At 48.3% G+C, this 21,309-nt stretch overlaps 1 protein-coding gene across 1 annotated transcript in view; it reads left to right on the top strand.

The window, feature by feature from the left end:
* The first annotated feature begins 2,899 nt into the window (after nucleotides 1–2,899).
* The window catches only part of PODXL2 (podocalyxin-like 2), a 25,407-nt gene continuing 6,997 nt past the window's right edge, over nucleotides 2,900–21,309 (top strand). The window contains exons 1-4 of the mRNA XM_009999301.1: nucleotides 2,900–2,957; nucleotides 9,728–10,021; nucleotides 19,132–20,024; nucleotides 21,066–21,140. Of these exons, the coding sequence (XP_009997603.1) occupies nucleotides 2,900–2,957; nucleotides 9,728–10,021; nucleotides 19,132–20,024; nucleotides 21,066–21,140 (1,320 nt within the window). The remainder of the gene's footprint in view (nucleotides 2,958–9,727; nucleotides 10,022–19,131; nucleotides 20,025–21,065; nucleotides 21,141–21,309) is intronic.

Here is a 21,309-nt window from a genome sequence, read left to right as displayed (position 1 = left end):
CCTGCTCTCCTGGCCGTGGCTTCGTCTGGCGTCGTGGTAATTTTGCTAACTACCGCGAAACTGGCACAAAGGAAGGGGCGACCGCAAATTGCTCCGCGTTTCCCCAAGAGCCTCCTCTTGAAATTTGGAGGAGAGGTAGGATGCCAGGGGAAGGCAATTAAGTGCAGGAATAATTATAGTCGGGATCGTTATGAAGGCTCTGCTTCTATTTTTAAATAGTCGGGGGAGATTTTCCAACAAAGGGAGCCCCCCAAAGACCAGTGAGGCTGAGATTGCCCTCTCCCTCCCCCCATCCCTTTTGTACAGAAATCTGGTTGGTGTGGAACAGGAGTTTTGAACGGGGACATTTAAAGAGTGGGGGAGTCTTTGTCTTGAGTCATTCTGGCAGGGAGGGAAGGGCTGATTTCCCAACCAGTCACTGTCTTCCAGCACTACCAAGCTGCAATACAGTGATATCCAGCCCCCTGGCACATCTCTCTTATTGCCCCAATCTCCCAAAAATGTTTGTGGGGGAATGTGTCATCTGTGGAGCTGCTGTGCCCGTGAGCTGTATGTACAGTGCCTTGCCCCTGTCGCCTGGAGCTCCCTAAAGGGAAGGGATGAAGCCTTTTAGATTTGCAAACAATAGTGAGCTTAAAGAGCAAAATGGATCATAAAACCTGTTGGGGTTTTGTGCCAATACTTCGTGGCACAGAAAAGCAATAAGCCTTTCCAGAGCTGAGCAGGGAGCCAGTCTTGTGGCCTGCTTTGGGCAGGTTGTCCACGGTAGGGCAAACCTTTGGTGTGGCTAGCAGATGTCCTTTAGCCACATCTCAGCAGGAGACCCATATCCCAAAATTCAGCCAGACCTCTGCCTCCTCCGTAGAGGGAAGCAAGGGGCATGGGGGACAATCGCCGTGTTTTCACCCTGCTGATCTGCTGGCACAGATTGGCCCCATCCCCATCACTAGAAAGCGACATTTGCTCTGCAGAGGAGGGGGACTGACCTCGTGGTGGTTTAAAAATCTGGCAGCTGAAAGAACCACGGCTGATAATGCTATGTTCAGGGGAGGATACGTTTCCTATTCTGCTGAGGTTGCTGGAAACTTACTAGAATTGCTGTCCAGCTTCTGATGATATGGAGGATTTGGGTCCTTGCCTTTCCCTGTGATCCCCTCCTGTCCTAGCAGAGACAGGTGTAGGAATGGGATGCAAGCAGCAGCTCTGAGGGGCAGCTCAGTCCCTAATCTAGTGAAAATGGTAATCCTGGTGGCTTGTGGCAGCTCTGGGGGCTGGACTCAGTTTGTCAGGCATCTCCAGACACCTGGACTTGTACCTAGATGAGAGGCCAGAAGTTGAGATGCAGGCTGCTGGGAATTTATAAATCATGCCCCATTTTGGTTAGTGGCTTTGCTCAGCTATTCCAGCCTGGAATAATTCAGTGCATTCCAGCCTCACTCCTCTGGCCCCACAGAACAGGAACACTTAAAACCTGAGAAAGAGCTGGAGGGACTGAGCAAGATTCCTAGATGCTGGGCGAGAGGCATGCTTCCTGCAGTGCCTCCCAGGATCTGGAGCCTCAAAGATCTGCAGGATGGGCTGAAATGGGACCTGCGTGTTGTCGGGGTCCTAGCAGATAGCTGGGAAGCATTGGGGTCCTAGCACTACTGGCAGAATGTGGAAACACCTTTCCAGGCTCTAGGGTATCTGAGTTGCAAATAGGAAAATGATGTGGTTGAAAGCAGGGGAAGAAGGAAGGGAACTGGTCTCTTCCCTCTTGTTGTCTCTCCAGGTGCTTGTCTGCATCTGGGCTGTTTAAGTTGTGGTTTTTTTCCCTTCTGCCTGCTTAGAAGATTCCTTGTTAGCATTGTGTGAACGGGCCTGAGCTGAGGGAGTATAAATCAGAACGGATGAAAATTCCCTGTAGTCAGTTTTTCCTCGGCCTCTTCAGTGCCATAAGGAAACGTTCATTTAATTATAGGCATTAGGGGTAGAAATAAGTACATTAAGCCCTCAAGGGGAAGCTGCTGGTGACGAGCTGCAAATCAGAGCACACGAAAGTTTTTCCACTCACTCAGTGTGGGAAGAAGCTCCGGCATTTTGTGGGTACCTGAGGGAGCAGCAGCAGCCTTGGCAGCCCTGCTGCAGGGCCAGGGGAAGAGGGGCTGTGAGGAAGGTGCCTCACAGCCCACAGCTGGCAGACGGGTGGACTTCCAGCTCTTGCTGGCTATGGAAACACGTAATCCCAGAAGAATGGAGAGAGGGTATTTGTCAGGCACACGCGCGTGGCCCGCACAGAGGCAAAGCAAACACATGTTGGTTTGTTCAAAGGGCCAGGGATGCTGGCAAAGAAGATACACCCTGCTGGGGCTTGAATCAGCCCCCCACTGTCCCCTTGCCTGGTTAAGCTCCGTTGTGGTTACCAAGGTTTGGATGTACATTCTTGGCTTGGGGATAATTTTCCCTGTTGGGTATCCAGCTTTGTAGCCCTCCCTCTATATGACAACCACGACCACTCTCGGCTGTTTCTATCCTGCCTGATGTGTCATGAAGTCAGGATCCATATGTGTGCCCTGGGACTACCAAACCTTTGCAAAAGCTTGTCTCCCTAGGATGCATGAGGTTGTTTGGAGAGTGGAGCCTCTCAGGGGTGAGACTGCACAGCAAGCTAGCGTGTTGGCAGGATGGTTGTCACTGCTCTGCTGCAGGGGCTGGAGCACAGCATAACTGTTTTCTGTTGTGTTGTGCCTAGTGTATTTTAGATACCTTTTGGAATGTAAAAGGCTTCTGTTGTGCTTGACAAACAACTGTGTCTTGAGGAAAGTCCCTCCTGTGTCTGCAGTAGCTCTGCCTTGGTGGGAGGGCTCTGAAGTGGAAGCAGCCATGTGCTTTTGGTGTGCTGGAAATGAGACTGAGCGCCATGGTGTGCACAGTCCAGGTTGGGACAGAGGAAGATGAGGAAACACAGGCCTGGCAAGGTGATTTTTAGCAGACAGATGAAATGCTTTGGGCCTGTGAGAGGGTGAAGGAATCTGTGGGCTGTGGTTTTTCTCTTAGATCGGTGGCTTTCATCCTGTGGTCTGTTAACCCCTGGAGGCCTGTGGGCTGCTTTGAGGAGGCCTGTTAAAGGTAACTGATGAAAGAAAATTCACTTCTGATGTACACAACTGCCTACCTGATGCTGTTCCCCCAAGGACTGCATCTCCCATCCCAAGCTGGGTGCTGCCTCTGTCGATATCGAGAAGCTCAGAGGAGAGCAGACACTGCAGCAGCAGAGGAGGGAGGTGTGAAAGCTTCGAGACGATTAGGGGAGGGAAGAAAACAGTCTGGGAGACTGAAACCAAACAATATTGTTACTCCTGGCATGAATGGTTTAGCGAAGGGGGAAATGACAGACAGGATTTGAGTTGCAGTGACTTGCTTGTGTGGAATCTGTTCTGTGGAGATGGGTGGTGGTGCTTGGAGTAGTCCTGATGTTGCTGATTGTAACTCTTCTCTGCTGGGCTGAGGATGCCTCACATCCCTTGTCAGGCCCCTGGTGCATGTGTGCTGATAAAGGGCACATCTGCAGTTATCTGCAAAAGCAGGTGTGTCTTCTGGCAGTGCCTTGCCATTGCCCATGGATATACCTGGATCCATTTGCTGTAGATGTTCTACTGAAATGCCAGGGGAGCAAATGTTGGCAGTTCTTTGCTAGGTAGCACCCACTCAGGACATTCAAGCATGCGCACCCTGTAGCGTGGTGTTTGAGCTCCCTTGTTATGCTAGTTGTGAAGATCTGTAAAAGCTGAAAGATGCTACTGTGTGCTCTAGAACCTCCCTCTGAAGAGTTGTCTCATTGCAAGTGGTTCCTCAGTTGTGCCTTGTCCTTCTTATTGGTGCAGGTTGGTAAGCGTATGTGCTCCTGCAGACCTGAGTGCTTTTCCTGTCACTTTGTAAAATGTGGTGGATAGTTTTAGAGAGACGCTTGGTGAGGGACCTCCTTGCTGGCAGTACCAGAGGAGGATGGCAGTCTTGTCTTGTTTTCTGAAGCCCTAACTGGAAATTATCTCAGAGATTAGAGACTTGGCTGGGTTTGTTTGTAAATAGTCTAGAGCAGCAGTAAGGTTGCATGGGAGCTGGGCTGAGAGACATCTGTTAGGCGGAGTGTCCCAGCACAGGTATGGTTTGTAACTCTGATTTAGCACCAAAAGGGCTTGGTCTGATATACAGTCATCCCTTGTGTTTCCCTGTGTAAGCTATTAAGGGTCAAGGGGACAGAGATTCCAGATGAGCATGGAGGAATCAGCTCAAACATCCCTCAACTGAACAACATTCAGTTTTTCCTCTTCCTCTACTGTCTGTGGCTGGGATCCTTTTTTGTTATTCAAATCACTTCGTGTTTTGTTACATTCTGCAAGTGGTTGGTGCTGTTTGCTGTTCTGCCCTGGGGCCTCTCTCCTCCCTGCCCTTGGGCCTTGCTCCCTGGCTTTTCCAAGCACAGTGGTCTGGGGGAGGGAATATCCCTGGCAGATGCTTCCCTCATCTGGTCATTGTGTTTCTGTCCTAACCAATTATCAGTAAGTGACCCATTCTTGACCCAGCTCTCCTAGGAAATAACATTATTGGGTAACTCCTGGGTTTGGGGTGGGCTTGAAAGGAAGGTCAACGGTAGCAAGGCCAGATGGACATTGTTGTGGCTGCTGCATTGGCAATACCGAGATGCTCTGACCCCCTTCTCTGGTACCCATTGTGTAACTGGGCTTGGGTGATGGTGTATAGGCTCAGCTGGTTGGTGGTGAGAAGCGGGTTGAGTCAGCTCATGCACTCTAGGAGGGTGCTCTTCCTTTCAGCAGGCTGATCCTGCCTCCCTGGCAGGGTGCTTCAGCCACAGCACCCAGGAAGGCAAAACCAGCCTTCAGCTGGTCAGAAAGGAACACCAGTCCCTCTATAGGTCAAGCTGATATGATGACATTTTAAAGGATGTTTGTGTATTTCTGTGGAGAGAAGATTGAGGTTTGCTTGTTGTTAAAGAGCAAGAAAATTTTTGAAGGCACTCTCACACAGTCACAGCCAGATTCTGTTTCATCTCCCCAAATCCCTCCTCTCATTTCAGCTGGACACAAGAAGGATTCATTTCCTCTTTCTCTTCTAGTCCTATTCAATAGGCCAGTTGGGAGCTTTTAGGCAGCTGCCCCATTCCAGGGAGAGATGGCTTGCCTTGTGGCAGAGAGACAAAGTGGTTCTTGGACAGCTAATGTAGAAAATGCTTTGAGGTTATTTAAAAAATGTGAATCTGCTTTTATTCACAGCAGTTTGGGAGAGACATGGCAGGTTTTCTTTTCTCCAGTAATTGTTTTTTCCTGTTGTTGAGCGAAACTCCCTCATATGCCTTGTCTGGGGCTGTTGCCTTGAATCTTCTGCTGATCTGAACAGAGTAGGCTTTGCTGCTTCCACTTGGAGCTGTTTTCTGAGGGGCCTGTGGGGTCAGCAACTAGCAAACTTGTTTCATCTGCCAGCCTCCCTGCTGGCTCTTTTCCAGTGGAAAAGTAATACTGCAGTATCATTTCCTTCTGTTGAAATTGCCCCATTTTGCTGCTTACAGAGGTGAAGCATCCTTTGCAAGGTCAGTGTTACCTCCACGTGTCACTTCTGTGGGTGCCAGCAGCTGGCAAGCGCAGGAACTCCCGTGCTGGTTTTGGTGCTCCCTCTCTGCCTTTGCTCCCTGTTCCCCCTTCACCTACCTCTCCCACTTTCTTTCCTTTCTTACCTCTCCTCTGATCTGGGGAGGGGTTTTCCTCCCGTGCTCACAGCCCTGCTGTTTCCCCAAAGGCTGGCTGCCCTCTTTAGCATGCAGAGCTTCATCCCCTCCAGGTTACGCAGAGGTGCCGCAAAAATAGAAATGAGAGACAAATGCCCCATTGAAGCAGCTGGGGAGCCCTGGCTCTGTTCCCTGCTCCCTCCCTATGTGACTCTAAAGTCACAGGCCCTTATTCGTTTGTGCTTCTTTATTTCTATCGCTTGGTCTGCTTTTTGAATACAAAATTGGGAGACTGGGGGCTGATAGAAGTTGTCTAATCCCCATTCCCCATCCCAGGAGGAAAATGGCTAGCCACCCATGACCTGGGTGTTAGGTTCCCTCTCTCAGCTGTGCTCCCCTGCCTCCCAGTTCATGCTTTGATTATTTCTTTGCCTTACAGTTGGCAGCTGCATTGAGCTCCTTTATGAGATGCTTGGAAGACGGGGAAGCTGGCAAATCTTGGGTCTGCTGTTCGGCACCCCACTGCCGAGAGTTTTTGTGGCTGGTGCAAAAGATACAAAGTGGTGTCAGGATGCTGCCTGGAGGGGTGCTGGTGTGTACACTGGTGCAGTGGTGCTGCTAGCCCTGTGGCATTCAGGAGGGTGCTGATTCAGAGGGTTTCCTCAGGCCAGCCTCTGCATCCTGTGCCTGTGGATCAGGCTCCAAGGTGTTGTCTTATTCCAGATCCATCCCAGGAGAAACCTGGCTTGCTCAGGCTGTGTCTATTAATGACTCATTCTTAGGGATGAGGTGGTATAGCTTTATCTTGGGCTGAGGAGTATTCCAGTAAACAAGATAATGCAGCTTAGGGGGTTTTAACTGGGTAAACACCTCAGAGTTAAATGAGGGTAAACAAACTCCTAGGATCTGAGCTTCCCACATGGATAGGATTAGGTCTTTGGGTGCCCAGGTTCACTTGCTATGAGAAGTCTGTTACAGAGATGGTGGGACGGGCTGCAGTTGGATGCTAGAGGCAGCTCAAACAGGGTGGAGCTGATGGAAACAGAGAGGCTCGAGCCAGTCTTTGAAGCTGGCACAGGGTTACATTTTGAGGCTTTAGCTAGCTGGGAGACCTGGGATGTGCTGCAGTGTGGCTGGAAGTGGAAGGCATCACATCAGCCGTGTCTCTGCTAATGGGAGCTGGGAGAAACTGAGGCATTGGAGCAGTTAAAGAGCTGATGTAGGATCCAGGCCCTTAGTTGCAGTTCCAACTACACTGATTTTCCCATGTCGCCTTGGACCTGCTGTGATCTCTCCCCATCTTTCTGCTTCTCTTTTTGGGATTACTTCAAGAATAATGTTCCATTTCTCCCGCTTGCTGCTCTCAGTCATGTTTGCTTAAGCTGTAAGCTCTTCAAGACAGGTACTCTCCACTGGGGTCTGTGAGGCACAGTAGTGCTCTCCAGTAGTGATGCAGGTGTCTTGTGTCAGGCTTGGGGGTACCATCATGTTGGAGCCTGGTGAGCACCACTGAATTGCCATGGGACTGGCCTGGCCAGGTCTCTCTGGATCCATGCTCACACATGAGATGTGTAAGCTCTTCACCTTTTCCTGCCTGGCCTTCACAGTGCATGTGCAGCTCACAGGGAGCCAGCCTATCCCCAGGGATGCCCAGAGGCTCCTTGGTTGGCTCTGTGATGCTGCAGTAGCTTCCTTCCCCTTTCATATGATGCCTCTGTTGCTGTTCCCTTTTTGTTGCTGCACTGGCCTCAGCCAGTCTTGCCTTGGATCAATAGAACAAAATAAACAAGATGAAGTGCTGAAGCCTGGCCCAAGTGTATCTGGGAAAGAGGAACCAGTATTAGATTTTACTCAGTTCAGAAATTATCAGAGGAAGATGGAGAGGGTGAGAGCAGGCAGAAGGCTTGAAAAATGTGTTTCTGGCTTCCAGTGTTCCCAGGACAGGTTTGGTAATCAGACTGGCAAATAAGAAGCAACTCCCAAACTTTTTGTGCCAACAAGCCAATGTTTTCAGTGAAAGCACCTGGGCCAATCCATCTGCCACTGTCCTATAGCTCATCTAGGCACTTGCTCTCATTTGAATTAATCCTTCTGGGATGTGGAGTTGTAGGATATAGTGGTGGGAAGGAACCTCAGGAGTTTGCTTGGTCTGTGTCCTTGCCTGAAGGTAGTTCAGCTCTGCTTAAATCATTTCAGGCCACGTGTATGCAGATCTGCATGCAGCATCCAGGTGATGTCTCAGCAGTGCTTTGTAAAATCTCTCTATTTCTAATACTTCTGGACTGTGAAAGCATTTTCACATCTGTGCTCCTGTGATGTCCAGAGCCGTTTCTAATACAGGAATGTCTCCTCTTAAGACATTTCTAATGGATAGTTTCCTATCTTCTATCAGAAATGTTTGGTGCTAGTTCTCAAGGTGGTGGCTTATCACTTTGTACTGCTTCTTTTAATAATATTTCTGTTGCTTCTGTTCTCAAAGTCATCTAGCTGTACCTGCATTCTTTCTGTCTAGTGAGGATGTCTCCTTGCTTTGTGGCCTTGGCTAATTTAATTATCATGTTCCTAATTTTTGTTCCAAGGTCACTTAAGAAAATATTATAAAACAACAGATCCAAGGACAGACCTTGAGGAATTCCACTAATAGCATCCCTCCAGCAAAAGCTTCCAGTCATTTTTTGTGTAGCCAATGCCTTACAGTTGCCTCACAGTTTTCCTGCTAATTGGTGTCTTTTCCTGCCTCTCTTACAATTCTGCATGAGGCACTGTATCAGATAGCTTACTGGTGTCCAGGTGGATTAGATCTGCTGCGTTTCTCATCTGGAAAATCAGTTATCAAAGAAAAATACCAAATTAATCTTCATTTCAGCTTATTCAATTAGTTCAGTTCAATGACTAGTTCATTAAGAACTGAGAAACTGAGTATGAGCTGAGAAAGCAGGAAAACTTGTCATTTTTTCTTCTAAACTATGAATAAAAATCAGCTGTCAGAAAATGGGATCTTCCTGTTTTAATGTGCTGAAAAACAAGAGGGCTGGGAAGCAATTGCTGCATTTCACCCAGATTACTTACTTTACTTGCTTAACAAAACTGTTTTAAGTGTAAAACATGTTTTGGTAATCCCATTTTTTTCTTGTGTCTCCATATATATAATGTTATTTATTGGTTGAATAAAGCCAAGTTCCAGGTGCTGTTTTCTTGCATTTTGATTGAAGTTTAATATGTATGTGAATGTACCTTGACACAAATCACAATTAAAGTCTCATCTAGGAATCAAGAGGTGTCAGTCAAAGCTTCTAATAGATAAAATGGAAATAACAAGGATATAATTGCAGAAATAAAAGTATAAAATGCAGTCTGCCTCTCTTCCTAGTGTTAGGTAGATGTTTGCTGTTAGCACATTTTAATTCTTACCTGTGACAGTCAGCCCTCCCTTAGGAATACAAAAATTGTGAATGCAGAATGAGGTTAAAATCAATGACTTAAAATCAGCCTGCTAATTTAAAGCATGATTGATATTGGTGATGTACATAATTTTGGTTTAAATCAGTCCCCCTGCATATAATACAGCTGCAGATCAGGAGCTCTAGGGTGAAATCTTGTCTGGGTGAAATCTTGTCTGGGTGACAGTCAGGTAGGAAACTGTCATTGACTTGACAGGGCCAGAATTTCATTACTTAATTATGACATTCCACCTCCTCTCCAGGATGGATGATTAAAAAGGCAAGTCCTTTCAGAGAGGCAACAAACCTCAGAGAGTGAACCATCACTGCCCCATTGAGGAGAGGTCCCACAGGCTGGATGGCTCCTTGGCACCCTCACCTCCTGGGCATGAATGCAACTCTGCATGATTTTCAAAAAATGCCCTGATTTCCCTCATCAGCTGAGAGCACAGCCCATCTGAGGGGGGGATACCCTGAAGGCAGGTGGTTTGGCAGGAGCAGGCTGCAAGGAGACAAGCCCAGTAGGTGTCAGTCCTATTTCTGATATGGGTTTACTGTCATTTTACAGGGAATTTGGGCCTCTGCCTTGCCTCCTCGGAGGAGCCAACCACCGATGGCCTCACATCAACTTCCCTGCTGGAGTTTGCCATGATGTCCCACCTGGAGGCCATGAATTCCCATGAGCAAACCAGCCCAGAGGCTGGGGAGCCTGATCTTGCCCCTGGCTCTCTGCATGCTGCTCCAGGATCAGGCTTTGCCAGTGAGGAGAATGAGGAGTCCAAGATCTTACAGCCCCCACAATACTTCTGGGAAGATGGAGGAGAGCTCAATGACTCCAGCCTGGACTTGGGACCAGCAACAGGTAGGTTATTTTACCCCCATCCTTGCTTTTTGCTCTGCAGGTAGGTGGAAGGATGCAAGGATCTATTTTCCTGCTTGGACACAGCTCTTGCTAAGAGGGTCTGAGATTAAACGTCAGCTCTATTTTCTCACCTCAATGCCTGATGTCCCCAGTGAACCCTGAGCAAGCACAGGCTTTAGAAACCATGTTACAGCTGAGCCTTTATTCCTGAGCTGCTGTGAGCTGGGAAAAGTGTTGCCTTCACCTAGTTTCCCATGGTCTTGTGCCATTTGTTCTCTCTTCTTCTCCCATTTATCCTCTCTGCTCTCTCTCTTCTTTCTGTTGCTGTCAAATACACACAACCTAAAGGTCTTAAGGCCCTGGCTTAGTGATTTGAGTCAAAGCTGGTTTCCCTGGACCAAATCCTGGATTCCTTGTCTGTGACTTCAGTAGGGATTTTGCCCAAGAGAAGACAGCAAATTTGCCTCTTGGGCAGCTACCCTATTGCTTATCCTGTCCTACCTGCTTCATGGGGTGCCATGGCCAAAATTAGCTAGCATTTGAGCTTGCTTTTCCTCTGTAGTCTGTTTTTTGAGACCGCTGAATCCCCTCAGTGATCTCCCCCTGAGCTCCTAGTTGGCTTTGAGGTGTTCTCAGGGAGAGGGATGGTAGGAAGGAGGAGGAGCATTTGCAGAGTTTCCAGTAGCTTAGGAGATTATTTCACATGCTTCTGCTCTTAAGTGTCATGTGGGACATGTATTAAGTGTTACCCAGGGGCCAGGCTTCAGCCTTATCCCTCCTTCCTTATCTGATATCACTGCCTTCCTCTCAGCAGATCTGACTGAGGTGTGCAATTGAAAAGCACAAGTCTTGTTTTATCTTCATTCCTATTTCTGTGACCTTAACAAAGACCTGTGCTCTCCCAGGGCTGAGGGCCACTGTGGTGCTACGGCTCAGGATGCCTGCTGGGGCACAGTACATGCTCTGCAGGGCAAGGGCCATCCCAGCTAAGGTCTCCAAAGCTCTTTGCTCGCTAACATTGCTGCTGAACTCATCTGGCCGTGCTCTTGCTGCCCTGTGGCTCACATGTCCCTGGAGCACTTGCAGGCCTGGCCATGGGGAAGCTGTGCAGATGTTGCCTCCACAGCGATGCTGGGGGCAGATGGTGCCTGTTCTCACCAGCACATCCTCAGGCCATGCTCTGGCTCTGCTGCTCTCACACACTGGCAGTGTGCTCAGCGGCGCTTTTATTTGTGTGCCAGCAGGCACCTGCATGTACTCCCAGATCTGGACGTGACTTGGAGAACAGCATGTGCTTGTGCATTGAGAGCGAGATGCACTGGGTACTAAACCCAGCCTTGCCTCTTGCACGTGCCTTACCCCATTTGTATGCAGAACATGCTCCTCTCTCCTTCCGTTCTTGCCTGCAGTGCTTTCCTCCATGAGCAGATGTGCTCTTTCAGCTGTCCTTTACATGTACCCCATCCACTGCCCAGCTAACCACTCCAGTTCTTCCAAGCACTCTTTTTTCCCCCCGCCCTGGCCGTTGCTGTGTCCAGAGCTCATGTCTCAATGGCATTTCAGAACCTTGGTTAATAGAACATTTTAAATTATTCAAGAGCTGGGAGCCCATTTCTGCTTAAAATTTAATTAGAAACCTGCTGTGTGTCATTTTACAATAAAGGATATTGTAATAGCATCTCTAAATTGGACAGCCTTCTCCTGTCATGCAAAGCCTGTGCATGAGAGGTACACACAACCAATGGATCTTACATGCTGCATGTGTGACAGATGCCATGTGATACCTTGTGGAACTGTGTGGTGACATCTGTTAGGTTATTTTCAACGTATAAATCCATTAAACAGTTTCAAATAGCTGCTGTTTAAAAAAAAAAAGTTTATGGTGTAAGTTTTCCTTATGTGGTTTTTCTCTCTGAACAACAGTGGAGTGTAGCCCTGCAGAGTTGGTCGCAGGCACAGATTCGAGACTCTGTGTCAATCAAGGCACAAAACTGGATTTTTATACTACTAGAGAAAGAAAATACTCTGCTAGGAAAGGAGATCTATACTGTCTTCTTTCTGTGTTTGGTGTAAATGTATTTGGTCTGGAATTGCTGGTTTTGTTGCAGATAGGCCAAATCTCTTGAGATTTCAAAGCTATATTAGTCATATCTTTTTTTTTTTTCTTCTCACGTCCTTCTGAAGTCTATGTGGGGAGACTCCTCTGCCTTTGTGTGACTTTGAGGTTGCAAGAGATAAAAAGTAATAACAATCTGCAGCTGCTGCTCTTTTTTTTTTTGAAGTGCACTCAAACATCCTTTAAAAATATTTCTGGAAAACGTGTCATCTAGGACCACCTGTTAGTACATTAGAAAGTGAGGACAAACTCCCACTGGCAGAGCACAGCTCAGCCTGGGGATCTCATTCTCCTGAATAATGTGCTTTTGCTGATTTATGCTACAGAACAGTAAATCCATATTGACACCAATCAGTGTCAGGGAGGAAGGACCCTGTCTGAGCGTGCATGGAAGTTCATGCTTGCTTGTGTGTGTACTAAGCCATGCACAGCTGCTACCTAGTGGAGCTGCATCTGGAAGGGATGGATTAGGTCTGGTGGGAAGGTAGATGCCCTGTCCTTATGGAAAGAAGCAGCATGTGGCTCATACTTTCGCTAAAAGGCAAGTCAGTGGAGCTGTGAACCTGTTACTTCTGCGTCCTATTGCCTTCAGGCTTCCAGGGAACCCAGAAGCTTCTCAGGCTGTGGTTTGGGTTTGGCTGCTTTATTTCACCTTTGGTATCAAATTGGCCTAAGCCACAGATCATTCCTGAAGGCAGAGTGGATCTGCAGGGATTTGCATCTGACCCTTAGCCTTCTTTCCCATCTTCCCACCTTCTCCATCTTGTTTTGTCTGGAGGCTTCCAATCCCCCTTGTTTACTACTGTCACACTGGATTTTTTGGGCAACAGATGCAACATCTCTTCCAGTTATAGGGTTAGAGGATGGGAGTCATTAGGGCTGCAGGTCCCTTTGAATCCCTGATTTTTAGTGAGAGAGTTACATGGTAGCATATCCATCCTGAAATACTCTCTGGTTTGCACCTCTTGGTGTTCTCCTTTGGCTCAGTCAGAGCACAGTGTCCCATGTGCACCCTTTCCAGTGAAGGCTCTGGGTTGAGGTAGCCTAATCATTATTTGCTGGGAAGCACGGGCTCTCAAAAACTGATGCAATGCTTGTGAGTGTCTGGTGAATGAAGGCACTTAGTCCCTCTCCTCCCTTGCCCAACAGCAGAGTCTCCAAGAGCTGGAGCACATCATCACATCTTCCAGTGTGATGGTGGCTTCATTACAGCTGGGGTCTGCTCTTTTAGCTCCAAGGTTGTGCCTTTGAAGACCAATGCATGACTGTGCTTGGCGCTATCAAATCTAGTCTTATAGGTTGGTGGTTCACTAGGTCAGCATGTGGTGTTGGGGGGTAGGTGTGTAATTGTAATCTTTTAATTAATCATAGTAATTAGCAGTAGGGATTCCCAGGACAGCTAGGATGAGGGATGGCAGGGCAGACAAGTTAGGACAGTATTGAAAGAAAAATAAGGTTTTTTTATTGACCAATGGGATAAAATGTCTCCCATCCCCAACTCTTCTCTCATAGTGAAATTCGCTTCCTTCCATGATGAATTACTTGCCTCTGGCCGGAGAGATCCCGGTCTCTCTCAGCCTTACTGAAATCTGCTGCCTCTTCATCCAGCCTGACAGCAAATCTGCAGTTCTAATACTGTCTTCAACCCAAGCATTAATGAAACGAAGCACCTGGTAAGGGCTGTGTGCATAAGGAGCTTAGTGCTGAGCAGCCCCTGCCTGAGCTCAGCTCCTGGGATGCCTCTTGTTTACGCACTGGTTTGGTGTAGACCAATGCATTAGGTGATCTGCCTAGGGACAAGCCATCTTAACCAAGGCATTGCTGGCAAAGACTGACATGGAACAAAGAGGGTTTCTCTGTGCATAGTGTTGTTCTGGTGCAGCTGTCTCCAGCCAACTCTGTGTTTGGGTGGCTCACTCTAGCCTTACTGCAGCTCATATAAGTGCCCAGTCTCTACCTGAAGTGAATTCCAAGTATAATGAGATGTAACCACTTTGCTACCCTGGGTCTGTCTTTTAACTATGATCTTTTTTTCTATGTGTGGACCTGTCTTGCAATTGCAAATAGTAACTTCTACTAGCTCTTCTGGAAGATTAGGATTTTAGCCTCAACTGGCTCAATTCCAGCACCAGTAATTGCATTTTGCCTTCTTGAAATCCCCTTGCAGTTTTAATCAGGTGGAGTTTGCCTTTTTGCAGTAAGCCTTGCTGCTCTGTACTGCAAAATGGCAAGCAGATACCACCTTCCACCTGGCTGCGTTTGAAGCAGTGAGTAGAATGCACCTTCCACTTCCTGAAGTTGGCAGGTGCTGCAGTGTGTCAGGCTGCGTTGTGGTGGGAGCACAGGAACATTTGTGTCCTCATTACAGTGCCTTCTAGTTATCAGTGATTCGATCACTAGTTAACATGATCTTCCAGTTTAATCCAATAAAGACCTTATGGTCAGGTTATGTGTACTAAAAACAATGAGAGTCACTCTTTTTGTCTGAGCTGCTCTGAACAGCTCATAGTGGCAGATACATCGTAGAGAACCTTGTAGGGCAGTAAGTGAGACCAGCTCTTCTGAATGAAGAAGAAGCAGAGAAGTAATGAATTAAATACCTGGCTGGGGAATTGTGCTTTGGCACAGTGCCAGGTGTTGGCCTGACTGGTTTCAGGGAAGTTTTGATATTGATTACAGAGGAAGGAGGACATCATCTATATGGCAGCCCTTGCAGAGGTTTGGAGCTTGTGTTCACCTCATGCAGGACAAAACATCTCCCCAGGTGAAGGACATGAATCTGTGTGACCATGACCTAGGTCTTCCGGGAGATGCAAAGGGCAGGACTTGGAGTGGCAGGAGGGATGTGCAAGATCATTTATGTAGAAAACAGTGACTGAGGGTCTTTGTAAGAGAGCTTAGAAGATAAAAGCTGGAGGGGGTTGGGGGAGACAATGACAGCTGCAATGTAATATCACTATTGATGGAAAGCATTAAGGGGTGTAGCTAAGGATGTGGTGGCAAGGAGGTGAGGTGGAGGTGTGGAATTTCATATTGGTGAACCAGACTCCCAAGGGGGTGACTGAGAAGCTCTGGGAGAGAACATGACGTGGAGCTGTGGCTGCCTGCTACACTCATCAGATCTGTCCCTGCTAGACTGTTTGACCAGAGATGCTGAGATAGTTCCATGGCTCCAGCAGTCACTTCTTCTGAACCATCCCTCTCTGTGATCTGTCTGGCTCCATCATGGATTGATTGCTGTTATTTGTGTTTGGAAGGAGTATGTGTCACATGCCACCTCTGTGTGTGGCCACAAGTTCCTCTTGTGTTCCAACCTACTGCTGATCTTGGTGGGTGACTTCTAGAACAGACATGGTAGGAAGGGAGTTCATGATGTGTGCAGTTACCACCTCCTCCCTTCTCAGGCACCCTTCTCTTTGGCATAGCTCTGCTTCCTTACTTAAATTAGATGATCAGATAAATGAGCCTGATTAATCTGGTATTGTAGCTAGCTCCATAATACCTGTCTCCTTTTACAGAAGACCCTGCCCCACTTCTGCAGCAGGAACACAGGTCACTGGAGTCTGTCTGGCCCCTCTGATTCATGTTTGCTGTTTCTCTCCACAAAAGCTGTGCGTGTGGATAGCACTGGCATAGTTAGGTGGGAAGGCCTATGGGTGCATTTCATGTGACCAGAGTGTGGAAGGCTGGTATAGAGGGTCTTCTGAAGGTAGAGGACAATCAGGTGGGCTGATAAGTTGCAGGGTCTAGAAGACTGCTTGCTGAAAGGGAATTGCTAGTTGAATGGTGGAAGGAGTTATTAAAAGTGGGAAGTGCCCTTTGAGTTCCCTTAGGGCTGGGGGGAAGAGGAATAGAGGCAAATGCTGAGAAGACACTCTTCCAGTGGAGAGGCTCTCAGCTGTGTGTTGTACAGATAAGTAACAGAAACCAGCTTGTCTGGACAGGGCCTTGGGCAGAAGATGCTGGGACCAGCTTAGTGGCTGGGATCATACCAAGGAGATGCACAAATTCCTTCAAATCCTAGAAGAGGAATGTAAGCCAAAAGAAAATTAGTGTCTTAGACCTGATCTTGAGAACTTGACAGATCCTCTTGGTAGTGACACAGTAGGAGGTGGTTCCAGACAGGGGCTACGTGTCTAGCTGGAAAACTTGGAAGGAAGGGTTGACTCACCATCCCTGAACCTGGAAAGTGATTGAATCCCTTTGGCAAAGCACCTTGAGTTTCACTGTTTTCTGTGCAAATCTGAAGAGCAGCCTTTGTGAGATCTGAGGGGAGCTGAGGTTATAGTCAGTGAGGTCTTATGAGCCAGACAGAGAGTGCTTGCAGGTTAGAATGCAGCATACTGGAGAAACTGGTGGCAAGTGGTAATGTTAACTTAATCAGCTGTGAGTGTGAGGATTCCTGTGTGTGTTTCTGCCTTGTTGATTTGTTAGCCCAGAGGAGTAGCTCAGGTTTCATTGTCTTGTTAGACAGAAGTCTGCTGGGAGAGAGTGGGATGGGTTCTCCCTGAGCTTCCATCCCTTGGGAGAGATGGCAGAGGAGGCAGAGGAGATGCCGTCTGGCATCCTCAGATCTTGTGCAAGGAGGCATGGCCACACCATGCAGGACTTTTCCCCACAGGAGCCTGCTGATGTGTGACAGAGCACCTTAAGGAAAGGTCAAACGTGTTGACTTCAGAGGAGAGCTGACAGGCCAGGAGCATTTCTAGCTCCTGTGAAGCAAACCTCATGCTGCTTTTTCCTGGTTTGTTTTTCTACTGCATCCATCTGCCAGTTCTTGATTTCCTCCAGGTGGGAAGAGGGGCAGGGAAGAGAGGAGGTGCAGAGAAGTCAAGAATAGTTGAAAGTGTCTTTAGGCAAAGGAGATTGCATATTGGATCACTGAGTCTTGAAAATAACATCTCATCTGAGAGAGCCTTGTTTTAAGGGGTGAAACCCTCACTTCTCACCCACAGCACGTCAGGGCAGGCATGGTTCCTGCTGGGATTAGTGGTTTTGGTGCAAATCCTGAGTACCACTGCAGCAGGAGGAGCAGTAGAGCCCTGGGAGATGCACTGAACTGTGACCATCTGCCTGCGGAGGCTCCTGACCTAATGTCCTCAATCCTGAGGTCTGTGCCTGTTCCTGCAGTTACCCACCATCCATCTAGCAAGGCAGTGACGCTGCAGATGCTGGGATGTGTAGCTGCTGGTGAGGGCCTTTGGCAGTGCTAGGCAGCTGAGGGAAGAGGTTTTTTATTTGTCTCTATGCCATTGATTGCTCTTACCAGGCTCCTTGGCCTCTGAGGGTAGGCCGTTGGGTAGCAGTCAGCTTTTAACCCTTAGTGTCTTTGGGTACAGTCTCGGGATGAGTGCTCTCTATTGAAACCCCATGGCAGAGCAGATGTTGCTTCTGCCTGCAGTGGTCAGTAGATTTCAGAGGCCTGTTTACAGAAATGGAAGACAGTCACCACATCATGACCCTGAAGGTAATGAGCTGGATCATGCTCATCTTCAGGCAGCACCTGGGGGGAGGCTGATAGCGTGAAGGGAATGAGCTATGAGTTGGGGAATGCACTTGCCAGCTGAACAGGAGCATCTTTGTGCCTCCTGCTCAGAGTGAAGGGAATAGCATGGCTCTCTACTCAGGAGGGATGGAGAGGAGTGTACAGGAGCAGCATGAGCAGACCTGGTTGCTAGGAAATATCCACCGCAGAGGATGTGTTTGCTGATATGGTCTTCCCTGCCTGGGAGCTTGCACCCGTGGTGGCAGCAGCAAGTGATGAATTGCAGTCAGGGATGCACAGAGATTCCTTGTGCAGATCTCCTCTGTAAGGCATCCAGACAGCTGGTGCCCACTGTGCTTAGTGAAGCATCTGCTTTGGCAGGCAGGAGAGGAGATGGGGGCCTTGGGGATTTCAGACAGTCACTTATTAATAACAGTAACCATAGACAGGGCAGGGTGCTCATTTCTGGCTGTGGAGGGATTCTCTTCCTTCTCTTGCTCAATCAGAGTATGTGTCGTGCTCATCTTGGGGAGAGTAAAAGTTACTTGGGATGCAAACTCTGGGAACAGAAGTCCTTGGGTGCAGGCAATTTCTCAAGAAAGGTGAAGGTTGATTTATGCCTGCTGGGTTTATGCCTGCCACTCTGAGCTTAACGTGTCTGATCTTACAGATACTCTCCTTATCCTGGGATCACAGCTCCTTGCTGTGTTTCCAGAAGCCACTGCCTGCTCTGACCTTACATTTGTGAGGTGCATCATTCTCCTTCAACATCTATATTTGTCCAACAACATCACATGCATTCATGGTCAGAGCCATGGAACATCTTGGGACTGAAGTTGGAGGGAATGGAGTTAGATTTGGCCCGTTTCTGGCTTCAGTTTCCCTGCAGCAAAACTGTTCCTTAGTGACACAGAAAACTTGTAATGCAGATGTTTTTGGGGTGACGTTTCTGCTGCGAAGTGCTGTGCAAACTGAATTTCTGCATTTCAGAGATACCCAGATTGATTCAGGTTTTGGTGGTGTTACTTGGCTGTGCCAGAGAGTAGGATTTGGATTGCTGTGCTGTTGTTTCTCTTCCCTAGTATTCCCCATTTAGCTCATGGCAGACTAGTGTTACTGCCCTTTATCTTTCTGAATCCCATGTGGAATGAATCCCTGCATCCCAGCTTGATTCCTAACATTCATAACCTCACCCTGGAGATTCCAGGTATCAGTTGTTGTTTGCAGGAACTGTGGAAACACTTTCAGGTCAGAAAGGAGAATGAATATGTGAATTATCCCTAGGGGAAGTGGGTTTGCTGGGATGGGACAAGCTGCTGGGGAAGTGCAGGAGGTTGCACTGCACTTGTCAGATAGGATTGTTCTTTTTGGTGGCAAACTACCTGCTCTTACAAGGTCTCTGCCATTTGACCCCGTCTCTGGCTAGACACATATAATGGGGCCAGCTCTCTGCCTTGCAGAGTTCAGTTACTCAGGATGTGACACGAAGTCTCTTGGATCTCTTTTTAGATTACAGCTTTCCTGCTGCATCTCAGAAGTCCCTGCTGAAAGGGAATGGGACACAGGTCAAGGACAACTGGGAAACAGCCACTGTCCAGCCATCAGCAGAATATGTTGAGCCTGATTTGCACACGTCTTTCTCTAGCACACTGGAGGAAGAGGAGGGACTGCTCCCTATAGACCACTCAAGAGGAGGAGTGGAGAGCCTCCCAACCTCGGAGCCAGAGGTTACATCATCTGAACCAGTGGGCCAAGAGGACTCCTTTTCTCTTCTGTTTTCCACAGCTTCTGTCAGGCCAGGTGTTGTGACTGAGGCAGCTCCAGGAGGGCAAGAGGAGGACTCTGTCCCTCCAGGCTTAGACCTTGGGAGCAGCATGGGACCAGGTCTTCTTCCTGTGTCCTCTATTTTGTCTACTACTAGTGCTGTGAGGTCTGCCAGTATTTCAGAAGAGTCCTTTGAGGTGACAGCTGGGGACATGTGGGCTGTTGGGGGAGCAGATTCAGAGCTAACTGTGACTACCACAAGAGCAGAGCTTTCAGAGAGCGCTGTGGAGGCTGGTGGGGAAGAACACTCAACTGGAGAGGAGTTCGCGGAAACCACAGTGGGCTGGGAGATGCTGGAGCCCACAGTGCTAACTGAGATGGAGCAGGCTGCACAAATGCCTGTGAGGACACCCTCTCCTGGAGGCAGATTCCCTGACACCCAGACTCTTTCTGGCACTGAGCTGCACCCCACTTCTGCATCTCAATGGGACAGGGCTGAGGAGCCTGCACCAGATTCCATTTGGAATGACACCGAGTCAGCCACTGAGACTGTAGCAGCAGAGAGGAGCTTGTCACCACAGGCTGGGGATGCCCGCATGGCCATGCTGCCAACAGAGATGCCCTGGGACTCAGCACAGGTAGCACTGGGAGCAGGGACTGGGTGAGAGGTTTCAGTGGAGATATTTGGGTACTTCTCTCTAGGGCAAAGCATTTGACTCCATAACCTAACCCACCTCTATAAGTCTGACTGGTGGAAGATCTTTTCTGTTCACCCAGCCAAAACTGAATTTTGGGGGATCTTTTTCACAGCACTTATGTGTGGTAAAATCCTCATCCATGGTGAAAGCTCTGCCCTCTTTTATATTCCCTAGCATAGTGCTGCTCAGAATCCTGCTTCTAATAAACACCTGCCCTCTGGGGCATGCACAGCAGTGAAAGCTCCTTGTTTCCTCAGCCTGCATTATTGAAAGTGTCAAGACAAAAGTGGCCCTTAGGATTTCTGGAAAGGGAGTGAGAAGGAAGTGCTATTTTTGCTGCTGCCTGCAGGGACCAGATGCAAGCAGGTGGAGCAGGGTAGAGCGATCTGTGAGGATGTTGGTCTAGGAGAGCTCTCGGGAGAAGAGGTGTGAGGTGAGCTGCAGTTCCCAAATCCAGCAAGTTGGCAGCTGTTTAAGTGAAGACAAGTAGCAGGAGCTGGCTGGTGGAAATTACGGGGGAAAGCTTATAATTTTGCTTTCTGCCCCATGGTACTCAGGACCCTGAGCAAGTGACTGTTCCTCGGTGTCCCATCCTGCCTACAAAATGCTGCCCTGTCTCACCAGTTTGCTTAAGTACAACAGAGGCTCCTGATTAGGTTTTGTGTTAAGTGCTGATCACATACAGAATAAGGCTGCAAGCTGGAGAGTTTTCCACTGACTATCTGAGTCCTGGAGTCTATCTAGAGGTGGGAGGTAATCTGGGTTGTGGCAAACTGGCATGGTACCTTCTCCCTGCCCCATGAGCTGGCACTGAAATAGTGTTTCCTCTTTAGTGCAAAGAGCTAAAGGACAGAGACATCCCTTGAGAAGCACTTCTCTGGGGTATGACACAGCTCCTTGCTCCTGTCCCCTGTCCTGTGCTTTCAGCAGTAGAGCTGTATTTGCTTCCCAAACCCAGCTGTCTTTGTCTTGTCTTTCCAGGTCATCTGCAAAGACTGGAGCAACCTTGCGGGGAAAAACTACATCATCCTGAACATGTCGGATAACATTGACTGTGTAAGTCAGTCCGAAGAGATTTGATGGCATGGGGGGAGCAGTGTCTAGAGATGTGGAGGCAGGCACAGCTCTTGCTGTCTGCTTTCACTACAGAACATTTTAAAAGCACTAAATCTCAAAGCCCCTAAAGAGGCTGTGGAAAGAGGAGGACAGAAATATTCCTGTTCTC

Source organism: Chaetura pelagica, unplaced genomic scaffold, assembly GCF_000747805.2.
Source record: "Chaetura pelagica isolate M959 unplaced genomic scaffold, ChaPel_1.0 scaffold316, whole genome shotgun sequence".
NCBI lineage: Eukaryota > Metazoa > Chordata > Aves > Apodiformes > Apodidae > Chaetura > Chaetura pelagica.
The sequence above is the reverse complement of the archived record's forward strand: the minus strand, read 5'-3'. Positions and strand labels throughout refer to the sequence as shown.